General features: G+C 38.5%; 1 protein-coding gene across 1 annotated transcript in view; it reads right to left on the reverse strand.

Moving 5' to 3' along the window:
* The window catches only part of LOC128215482 (receptor-type tyrosine-protein phosphatase mu-like), a 29065-nt gene extending 17028 nt beyond the window's left edge, over positions 1-12037 (reverse strand). Inside the window, exon 1 of the mRNA XM_052922165.1 lies at positions 11941-12037. Within this exon, the coding sequence (XP_052778125.1) occupies positions 11941-12016 (76 nt within the window). The 5' untranslated portion in view covers positions 12017-12037. The remainder of the gene's footprint in view (positions 1-11940) is intronic.
* Between the last annotated feature and the right edge of the window lie 782 nt (positions 12038-12819).

The raw sequence follows: 12819 nt of genomic DNA on the forward strand, positions 1-12819 counted from the left end.
GATCGTGCCCACAAATAACCTAGTTCCCTGATAGCTCCAATAAGGGATCGTGCCCACAAATGAGCTAGTTCCCTGATAGCTCCAATAAGAGATCGTGCCCACAAATGAGCTAGTTCCCTGATAGCTCCAATAAGGGATCGTGCCCACAAATGAGCTAGTTCCCTGATAGCTCCAATAAGGGATCGTGCCCACAAATAACCTAGTTCCCTGATAGCTCCAATAAGGGATCGTGCCCACAAATGAGCTAGTTCCCTGATAGCTCCAATAAGAGATCGTGCCCACAAATGAGCTAGTTCCCTGATAGCTCCAATAAGGGATCGTGCCCACAAATGAGCTAGTTTCCTGATAGCTCCAATAAGAGATCGTGCCCACAAATGAGCTAGTTTCCTGATAGCTCCAATAAGGGATCGTGCCCACAAATGAGCTAGTTCCCTGATAGCTCCAATAAGGGATCGTGCCCACAAATAACCTAGTTCCCTGATAGCTCCAATTAGAGATCCTGCCAACAAATGAGATTGTTCTATGATATCTCCAATTAGGGACCGGTCCTACAAATAAGCTAGTTCTCTGATAGTTCCAATAAGGGATCGTGCCCACAAATGAGCTAGTTCCCTGTGAGCTCCAATAAGAGATCGTGCCCACAAATGAGCTAGTTCCCTGATAGCTCCAATAAGAGATCGTGCCCACAAATGAGCTAGTTCCCTGGTAGCTCCAATAAGGGATCGTGCCCACAAATAACCTAGTTCCCTGATAGCTCCAATTAGAGATCCTGCCAACAAATGAGATTGTTCTATGATATCTCCAATTAGGGACCGGTCCTACAAATAAGCTTGTTCTCTGATAGCTCCAATAAGGGATCGTGCCCACAAATGAGCTAGTTCCCTGTGAGCTCCAATAAGAGATCGTGCCCACAAATGAGCTAGTTTCCTGATAGCTCCAATAAGAGATCCTGCCAACAAATGAGATTGTTCTTTGATATCTCCAATTAGGGACCGGTCCCACAAATACTATAAGCTAGTTCTCTGAGTGCTCCAATAAGGGATCGAGCCCACAAATAAGCTAGTTCCCAAATACCTCCAATAAGGGATCGTTCCCCAAAGACAAGCTAATTGTTAAATAGCTCCAAAAAGGGATTGGGCCCACAAGAAAGCTAGTTCCCTGGTAGATCCAATAAGGGATCGGGCCCACAAATAAACTAATTCTTTAATAGCAACAATTTGGGATCGGGCCAACAAATAAGTTAGTTCTATGATATCTCAAATTAGGGATCGTGCCCAAAGACAAGCTTATTCCTTAATAGCTCCAATAAGGGATGTACAGTCAAATGATAGGAGGCGTTAACAGTGGTGTACCTACCATTGCTGCCAATGTACAGTCAAGCGATAGGGGGCGTTGACAGTGTTGCAACTACCATTCCTGCCAATGTACAGTCAAGTGATAGGGGGCGTTGACAGTGTTGCACCTACTATTGCTTCCAACGTACAGTCAAGCGATAGGGGGCGTTGACAGTGTTGCACCTGTCATTGCTGCCAATGTACAGTCCAGCGATATGGTGCGTTTACAGTGTTTCACCTACCATTGCTGCCAATTTACAGTCAAACGATAGGGGGCGTTGACAGTGTTGTACCTACCATTGCTGCCAATGTACAGTCAAGCGATAGGGGGCGTTGACAGTGTTGCACCTACCATTGCTGCCATTGTACAGTCAAGCGATAGGGGGCGTTGACAGTGTTGCACCCACCATTGTTGCCAATGTACAGTCCAGCGATAGGAGGCGTTGACAGTGTTGTACCTTCCATTGCTTCCAATGTACAGTCAAGCGATAGGGGGCGTTGACAGTGTTGCACCTACTATTGCTTCCAATGTACAGTCAAGCGATAGGGGGCGTTGACAGTGTTGCACCTACCATTGCTGCCAATGTAAAGTCAAGCGATAGGGGGCGTTGACAGTGTTGCACCTACCATTGCTGCCAATGTACAGTCCAGCGATAGGAGGCGTTGACAGTGTTGCACCTACCATTGCTTCCAATGTACAGTCAAGCGATAGGGGGCGTTGACAGTATTGCACCTACCATTGCTGCCAATGTACAGTCAAGCGATAGGGGGCGTTGTCAGTGTTGTACCTGTCATTGCTGCCAATGTACAGTCAGCGATACGTTAACAGTGGTGTACCTACCAATACTGCCAATGAACAGTCAAGCGATAGGGGGCGTTGACAGTGTTGTACCTTCCATTGCTTCCAATGTACAGTCAAGCGATACGTTAACAGTGGTGTACCTACCAATGCTGCCAATGAACAGTCAAGCGATAGGGGGCGTTGACAGTGGTGTACCTACCAATGCTGCCAATGAACAGTCAAGCGATAGGGGGCGTTGACAGTGGTGTACCTTCCATTGCTTCCAATGTACAGTCAAGCGATACGTTAACAGTGGTGTACCTACCAATGCTGCCAATGAACAGTCAAGCGATAGGGGGCGTTGACAGTGGTGTACCTACCAATGCTGCCAATGAACAGTCAAGCGATAGGAGGCGTTGACAGTGGTGTACCTTCCATTGCTTCCAATGTACAGTCAAGCGATACGTTAACAGTGGTGTACCTACCAATGCTGCCAATGAACAGTCAAGCGATAGGGGGCGTTGACAGTGGTGTACCTACCAATGCTGCCAATGAACAGTCAAGCGATAGGGGGCGTTGACAGTGGTGTACCTACCAATGCTGCCAATGAACAGTCAAGCGATAGGGGGCGTTGACAGTGGTGTACCTACCAATGCTGCCAATGTACAGTCAAGCGATAGGAGGCGTTGACAGTGGTGTACCTTCCATTGCTTCCAATGTACAGTCAAGCGATACGTTAACAGTGGTGTACCTACCAATGCTGCCAATGAACAGTCAAGCGATAGGGGGCGTTGACAGTGGTGTACCTACCAATGCTGCCAATGAACAGTCAAGCGATAGGAGGCGTTGACAGTGGTGTACCTTCCATTGCTTCCAATGTACAGTCAAGCGGTACGTTAACAGTGGTGTACCTACCAATGCTGCCAATGAACAGTCAAGCGATAGGGGGCGTTGACAGTGGTGTACCTTCCATTGCTTCCAATGTACAGTCAAGCGATACGTTAACAGTGGTGTACCTACCAATGCTGCCAATGAAAAGTCAAGAGATAGGGGCGTTGACAGTGGTGTACCTACCGATGCTGCCAATGAACAGTCAAGCGATAGGAGGCGTTAACAGTGGTGTACCTACCATTGCTGCCAATGTACAGTCAAGCGATCGGAGGCGTTAACAGTGGTGTACCTACCATTGCAGCCAATGTACAGTCAAGCGATAGGGGGCGTTGACAGTGTTGTACCTACCATTGCTTCCATTGTACAGTCAAGCGATAGGGGGCTTTGACAGTGTTGTACCTACCATTGCTTCCATTTTACAGTCAAGCGATAGGGGGTTTTGACAGTGTTGCACCTAACATTGCTGCCAATGTACAGTCAAGCGATAAGGGGCGTTGACAGTGTTGCACCTACCATTGCTGCCAATGTACAGTCAAACGATATGGGGCGTTGACAGTGTTGTACCTACCATTGCTGCCAATTTACAGTCAAGCGATATGGGGCGTTGACAGTGTTGTACCTACCATTGCTGCCAATTTACAGTCAAGCGATAAGGGGCGTTGACAGTGTTGTATCTACTATTGCTGCCAATGTACAGTCAAACAATAGGGGGCGTTGACAGTGCTGTACCTTCCATTGCTTCCAATGTACAGTCAGCGATACGTTAACAGTGGTGTACCTACCAATGCTGCCAATGAACAGTCAAGCGATAGGAGGCGTTGACAGTGTTGTACCTTCCATTGCTTCCAATGTACAGTCAAACAATAGGGGGCGTTGACAGTGTTGTACCTTCTATTGCTTCCAATGTACAGTCAAGCGATAGGGGGCGTTGACAGTGTTGTACCTACCATTGCTGCCAATGTACAGTCAAGCGATAGGGGGCTTTGATAGTGTTGTACCTACCATTGCTTCCATTTTACAGTCAAGCGATAGGGGGCGTTGACAGTGTTGCGCCTACCATTGCTTCCAATGTACAGTCAAGCGATAAGGGGCGTTGACAGTGTTGCACCTACCATTGCTGCCAATGTACAGTCAAACGATATGGGGCGTTGACAGTGGTGTACCTACCATTGCTGCCAATGTACAGTCAAGCGATCAGGGGCGTTGCCAGCGTTGCATCTACCATTGATGCCAATGTACAGTCAAACGATATGGGGCATTGACAGTGTTGCAACTACCATTGCTGCCAATGTACAGTCAGGCGATAGGGGGCGTTGTCAGTGTTGCAACTACCATTGCTTCCAATGTACAGTCAAACGATAGGGGGCGTTGCCAGTGTTGCAACTACCATTGCTGCCAATGTACAGTCAAGCGATAGGTTGCGTTGCCAGTATTGCACCTACCATTGCTTCCAACGTACAGTCAAGCGATAGCAGACGTTGACAGTGTTGCACCTGTCATTGCTGTCAATGAACAGTCAATTGCTAGGGGGTGTTGACAGTGTTGTACCTACCATTGCTGCCAATGTAAAGTCAAGCGATAGGGGGCGTTGACAGTGTTGCGCCTACCATTGCTTCCAATGTACAGTCCAGCGATATGGGGCGTTGACAGTGTTGCACATGTCATTGCTTCCAATGTACAGTCAAGCGATAGGGGGCGTTGACAGTGTTGCACCTACCATTGCTGCCAATGTACAGTCAAGCGATAGGGGGCGTTGACAGTGTTGGACCTGTCATTGCTGCCAATGTACAGTCAAGCGATAGGGGGCGTTGACAATGTTGCACCTATCACTGCTGTCAATGTACAGTGAAGCGATATGGGGCGTTGACAGTCATGTACCTGTCATTGCTGCCAATGTACAGTCAAGCGATATGGGGCGTTGACAATGTTGTACCTGTCATTGCTGCCAATGTACAGTCAAACGATAGCGGGCGTTGCCAGCGAGTGTACCTGTTATTAGCATAATGGAAAATGTTTATACCTGTATATGTGTAGAGAATATAATCAAGACGACCTATTTCTTTTTTTCTACAAAATACATAAGGAATACAAAATATGAATAACATATATACAGATGTGGCATTGTTAAGTGAAATGTCAAGTCGATATATCGACTCGTGACATACCTTATTTATTCTAAAACTTTTATTGCAAATGTAGCGACATTGGAAAGTCCAAACCGAATTACCAATGTCAAAAATTTTCAGGCAGTGGTTTAATATAGAGGAAAAGTTTGTTCTTCAGAAATTAACAAAGGTCCTAACATTTCATCATTTCATGTCAAAGTTAGCTGTTTGTAAATACGCTGCCCATTAAATCGCTTTGCATACTATATCGGCCTTAAGATATCCTAGGTGAAGTCATTTGAATGTAAATAATGGTATAAGGTGCAAAGCCCATATACTAGTATTACATTCTTCTAATTATCAAGCATAACGTTCGAGTTATAAACCTTTTATCTACTTACTAAATAATGCATTTATGGAAAATATAAACCACTTATAACAAGATTGCAACCGTGCATTTAATGGCTGAACACGCACAAATATTAAATGATTGGTGGGTCCTAAAATATTTGGAGTTATAAACTATCGTCTCATTAGATAGAACATGCGGTATTTTCTGGGGGGTTTTAAAATTAAGCACGGTATCCTTCATAAAAACCATTGTTTTCGATTTATATTCATCATTTTCGGTAAATTAAAACAATTATACTATTTGTGGTAGATCTTACTTGGGAGAAAGAGTGCATTTTTGAGATTAAAGATGTCCGAGCCAGTGCACATTCCAAAGACAGTGACACATATAAACCACATAGAGTGGATTATTGACTGTTCAGTGAAATCTACAAGGGTTTTTGCTTCATACATCATTTCCAATTTGCCCATCTATCAGGGATTCTGCAGCCTCGGGATTGTTTCAAAACCCTTGCTTTTCTATGATTTTTATTTGTTTTATAACATTTCGGCATTTTGCAAACTCTTGTGTCGTTAACGATGCATACTTTGGATTCTGGTACCTTTACGTGTATGTCGTTTGAACTGACAAATACTCTTCCCCATTTTCTTCTGGTTACAGATTGCAAAACAATACAGATCAAGTCATTAAGTTTATCATGCGGAATGAATTGTATGTCCCCGTGTTATCTTTAGTGAAATTTAAATTGAAGGAAAGCTTTCGTTCTCCGTTTTATTTACAGTATTAATGTTTACATTTTCTACAAGAAACTGATCAACATTTATAATTCTAAATTCTGTTTTACTTACATTTCCTGAAAACTGTGATGGTTCTCTTGTCTTGTTTTATCAGCATTGTGTAAATTATCTTTTTCTGTTAATCCTCTTGCTTTGATTTCATCAACTTGTTTTATTTCAAACGCACTATATAGAAAAGCATATGCATCAAAAATGTTACCAAACATGAGATCAAAGTCATTTTCGTGAATGTCATCCATTTTTACCTTTTATCTGTGTTAGTTATACTTGAAATCACAAATTATTTTTTTTACATTTTTTTCTGTTGCCCAAAATGTTGCAGACGCAAATAAGTGTATATGCAATTTACAAGGGAGGTAATTCAAATTTTAGGATCCAAGGGATGTAACCACAATTTATAAAAAAGTTGTCCCAACAGTTGATATTTTCACTGAAAGCAATGCAATGAACATATCAATTGTTTGTTATTTCACTGATAAAACTCCATCGAAAAGCATAAAATAAAATGACTTAACAACGGAATGTGTTACACATCACAATGATGTGAACTTAAAAGTTATCACTATCGATTCCCAGAAACAAAGAAAGAAAAGGTGGATAATCGATTCCCAGAATAGTATTGTTTAATCGTGACATCATTAATTAGCTCGACATGTATAAAAACTTCTCTTTATTATCGCAATAAGGGTAGAGCTGCAAACGACACATTTGTGAATTTACAAGTATTTTCGGGGGTGCCTACAAAACACAACAATTAATTTTTTTTCTCTTTACACATATAATGACCTTATGAATACTTATGCGCTTATTTTGAAATATATCTTCCTTAAACAAGCTACGCCACTCGTGAAAATATTTTTCTGTGACCACGAGTGAAATAAAATACGATCTTACACTGAATTCAACAAATTTTCATTTTATTTCATGCATATATCGTGTTTTTCCCCGCTAGAGTAAATTTCTGTGGCCTCTTAGCGAAGGGAAGTAACTGCGGCATAATCGCTATGTCAAAGTTACCGCCTCTTCGCGCAAGCAGTCCTTCCACTAAAAAAAAAGTTCCACACTTTATGAAAATGGTTGTTGGAAATGAAATTATTTTTAGATAAAACCCTAGTTCCATCAACGAAACATGTTTAACATTTAATGAGACAAAAAAACAAGTATTTAAACAAAAGCATTTCGTAAATAAAAAAAAATGTATCGCGTAGAAATACAATTCAATGAAACTTGAGCTTGTGACATTTTTGTACATTCAAAAACAATTTCAACAGATTTAAATTAACAATGATGGACTTATACAAGTCTGTATTCTTAAAGCAACGGAAGTCTGTGTTAAGTGTTTTTCGTAGTGTATATCTAGTCACTGTCGCTCTCAGACTCTGGATCTTACGGGGGTTTTTTCGGGGTGAATTCATGCTCAGTGCAGCCGAAGGATGTTTTGTTGTTGAGACAGCGAATTAGTTTCATATCTATTAAAGTTGAATGTCACGTTCCCGTGTGTTTATGAAGACCCCAGAGGAAATGTCGAGGATGTGCCCGAAGATGCTTTTGAGAGGGATGCAGCGCAAACTTTGAAAGTTTTTAAAAAGAAAAATGTATTGTTGAACTGATGAATGTCAACGGGAAATTGGTCAAATTCAAAATGCTTGTGCATACATGTACGTGGTTAGAGTTTGTAGGAAGAAATGGTCTATCAACTCTATTACTAGCACATGTTGCCAAGTAAATATTCAACCGATACCTACCAATTGTAACAATATTTTCCATGAAATAGTTCATACATAAATTGGTAAGCTTGTTCTTTTTTAATAGTTATAATCAATCGCAAAAAATGGTTGTTTTATTAAAACTATTGCATAATTTGATTGTTACAATTCAATACGCTTCGATCAATGTGTATATATTACTGCGCTACAGACGACAACAAACATGTACTTGTGACATACATGTATTTTTTCAAAGTCAAGGGAAGCAAATCTTCTAAAAGATGGAAAAAATAGTCCCGAGTTGTCTGTACAGAGTTGAATGAGCAAGGGTTATCATTTCACTCGAGCCAAAGTGAAATGATCAAGTTATCATTCACTAATATTTTTTACTCTTTCACCGGTATGCATGAAATAAATTAGTTTTTTACGATTGAGACTTAACGCCACAGACTCTCAACACTTCAACTCAACTTTGAACACAAAGACACTGTTTTTCCAGTTTCTCGTTACGTTACACAATAGGTTTAATTTCTTTAATATTTTAGCATAAACTTTGTTTAAATTACAATTGTTTAATTCGCTAATTATTTATAAATATTGGTGTATTAACGAAATTTCATAGCACTCAATAGATAAATTACTAAGAGCAAACAAAGGAATTTAGTGTGCACGTATTGATGTAGTTAAGTGTTATTTAATATCAAGTTGAGCTATGCTCTTTATTTCATGGGTAGGTGATGGGGTGGGTTGCGGGGAGGGGGAACAATTCTTAAAATATCTTTATAATTCAATGAAAACTACAGGGACAAGCACACTAGTCGAAAATTCGAAGATAGAAACACTGTTTACAGGGACACGGCAATGACAATTTACAAGAGACACACTCATATAAACACCACATACACATATACAAACACCACAAACAAACACCACATACACACATACAGACACCACAAACAAACACCACATACACATATATAAACACCACATTCACAAATACAGACACCACAAACAGACCACACACTCATAAAATACAAAAACCGATATGCATAACAGGTTTACGTATTGTGGCCGGGTTTTAAACTTGATTTAGCACCTTTTCTAACGAATATCACTCGTTTATTCGGCGTATTAAATTGGAGAATTCTCCCATGCTATATACCTTAAAAGTACATACTCTTCTGGAGAATTTTGATAATTGGCATACTGTTGATTTTTCTGTTTTAAAATGATTAATTCTGACAATATTTTTATTCTGATTATTGATAATTGCAATTATATTTGTAATTTGAAACTCAATGTAGCATTCCTTTCATACAACATTAGCCTCATTGTACACTTTGTTTTCATATTTGTATTTACTATGTGCCTGCATAAAGCCTCGTTATACTTAGCACTTATAATATCCTCATGTTTGTAAACTTTGTTTGCATTGAGTGTATGAATGAATAAACTTTGAAACTTTTATTATTTGTAGTTTTTGACGACATCTTTATTTAGCATTTTAAAAAGAAATCATAACTCATATAGACACTAAAAACAAATGGAATTTCCTTTCTTAAGCAAAAATATAGAGTTAATTACGTGCATAAAATTATAAACAATCAAACTATGAGACCTCAAACTTGGACACATAAGCATAACATCATTATACAGGTTTACCGAAAAAGCGGGAGAGTCCATACAGTCCATATCGCGTATTCCAATTCACGGGAAATTAACCATTTAGAGAAGTGAATTTCAAAAAGGACAAAAATATATTTTAGAAATCATAGCCTTAGTGTTGATTAGTGTAAATGTAAAAAAAAATGAAATTCTGCATCCCGAGCCTATTGAAATCGAAATTGAGATCGGATGTTTTAAATTAACTTTTTATGAAAGAAGAACATTTAACTCCTTCTTATAGTTCAACGTTACCACCAAACACCTAAAAAGTGACCAAAAGGGAAATAGTTCATAGAACATAATCAAAAATGTAGTCTTAAATATCAAAATTTTTATTAATGACGCACAATAAAGCTGCTTTTTTATCTGAATGCATTAACTCATTTGAGTTTAATGGACAAAACAAAAAAGTAAATGATTAAAGGGACTGTACACCAGATTGGCACCAAAAAAAGTTTTTTTCTGTAACGAATCTCAGGACAATTATCTAATAGAATGTGGTACTTCAGTTAGTAAGTTTCAATGCATTGTACACATCGATGCCAAGTTTTTGTCAGTTTTCGTCCATTTTCTTTTTTTTCGCTATTTTATTATACGGAGTACAGGTATATTTTCAAATATTTTGTCGTTTTTATTAAGTTGGGAAATTGTAGGGACTGTACACCAGATTGGCACCAAAAAAAGTTTTTTTCTGTAACGAATCTCAGGACAATTATCTAATAGAATGTGTTACGCTTTAATATCATAATTGTAAAAAAAAAGTACCAAAATGTAAAAATAAAATTGTGTCGGAGACCGGGTTCGAACTAGTGTCGCCAAAATTGCAGACCGGCGTCGTATACACTGAGCTACGACGGCTTTCTCTAATTGGGTGACATAGTTAAGCTATAAAGCTACCTCGGTAATATCACGTGATAACACCGACTAGCCAATCACGCATAAGGAATGAATTCTACCTGGTAGACATACCCAGTAATCTTTTTATATGGAAAAATACGAAATAACTGCTAAACTTAAATAAATTGTAAACTATGTGGTACTTCAGTTAGTAAGTTTCAATGCATTGTACACATCGATGCCAAGTTTTTGTCAGTTTTCGTCCATTTTCTTTTTTTTCGCTATTTTATTATACGGAGTACAGGTATATTTTCAAATATTTTGTCGTTTTTATTAAGTTGGGAAATTGTAGCTATTTTTAGCTGTACCGTAATCATATCCTTTTTTTATTATCATTTAAGTCAACTGTTTAAAAAAGCATAACCTGTATTGTGCGTCTTTAACATATATTCAAGAATTCTAAAGATCCTATGATTGACTTATTTATGAGTGCATTTTCCCCTTATGATTTTAAAGCTGCACTCTCACAAGTTTAACGTTTTGACAACTTTTTTTATTTTTTGTCTTGGAACGAGCCAATTTTTGCGAATATCATAGAAACCAGTTATATCAGACTGCTGACAAAAAATCAGATCGCAGAGTTTTATATTTAAGTACAAAAATGATGACTTATGCATTTTTCTTTAACCATTAGTAACGGTTTAAGCCATAAAACAATAATGTCAGCAGTCTTATATCATTTATTTGCAGATACCTACGCAAAAATTTGCCCTTTCTAAGGCAAAAAATATAAATAGTTGTAAAAATGGTAAATCTGTGAGAGTGCAGCTTTAAAGGAGCTTTCGAGTCACCGGGTTCCCGAAAAGTTGACAATTATTATACGGAAATCTGATTTAAATTGGTTTAAGCGACTACATATTTTATGCTTCAATATACGCGGACTGACATCATACATTTACCTTAAGGACTGACATCATGCATTTACCTTAAGGACTGACATCATGCATTTACCTTAAGGACTGACATCATGCATTTACCTTAATGACTGACATCATACATTTACCTTAAGGACTGGCATAATACATTTACCTTAAGGACTGACATCATACATTTACCTTAAGGACTGACATAATACATTTACCTTAAGGACTGACATAATACATTTACCTTAAGGACTGACATAATACAATTACCTTAAGGACTGACATAATACATTTACCTTAAGGACTGACATCATACATTTACCTTAAGGACTGGCATAATACATTTACCTTAAGGACTGACATCATACATTTACCTTAAGGACTAACATCATACATTTACCTTAAGGACTAACATCATACATTTACCTTAATTAAAAGAGTTTACCTTAAGCTAAGCTTAATATATAAATTACTAGTTTGATCATAAAACATCGTAAACAACGGTATTGAACTGAACATAACATTGATCAATAACGTAAACGTGTGTACCTTCAAAATTCCAGTCACATAAACCTTTTCCAAACAAAAATATGAACGAGAACACAAATTCCCTTTTCATCTGCATCTTCTCTGTACAAAAGTCGTTTTGAACGCGCCCCGAAATCGTGAGCTTCACATAAACACTCACACAATCTCAAGTTCAAAACTTCCTTATTGATAATCCCCTAAGAGTAGTGTTTTCAAGATAGTAAATAGTTGCCGAAATGTCCTACCGAATGAGAAATTAAGTATTTACAAGGGTATCCTGAAAGGAGTTTGATTATGAATTATGCTGATTGCATTTCAAAAGAGAAAAATTTAATTTTCGAAGGTGCAACACAAAGTAACTAAATCATTCGTATATTTAATTTTAAAATCTGAGTACTGTTTGGACTGTCATATTATAGACAACTCTATGAATTTAGATATTCAACCTAAATTTCATGATTGAAATATTGTTTTAAAAATGTACTCTATGTCAACTCTTATAGGATCTTTAATTGGCTTAATCATGTACCATCAAAACATTTTACCCTTAAATAATGAATATTAATACTTATTTTAAACTCCATAGTACCGTTAACATATATCGGTTATTATTGCTTTGCATAGTTCATAATAAGTTTACCACATAAAAAAAATATACAATAATAGGTAGTTATGAATTCTACTCCGCATAAGAACTAGAGGAAACATATATGTTAGGGGGCGTTGACAGTGTTGCACCTACCATGGCTACCGATGTACAGTCAAGCGATAGGGTGCGTTGACAGTGTTGCACCTACCATGGCTACCGATGTACAGTCAAGCGATAGGGTGCGTTGACAGTGTTGCACCTGCCATGGCTACCGATGTACAGTCAAGCGATAGGGGGCGTTGACAGTGTTG

The sequence above is a fragment of the Mya arenaria genome, chromosome 13 (genome assembly GCF_026914265.1).
Source record: "Mya arenaria isolate MELC-2E11 chromosome 13, ASM2691426v1".
NCBI lineage: Eukaryota > Metazoa > Mollusca > Bivalvia > Myida > Myidae > Mya > Mya arenaria.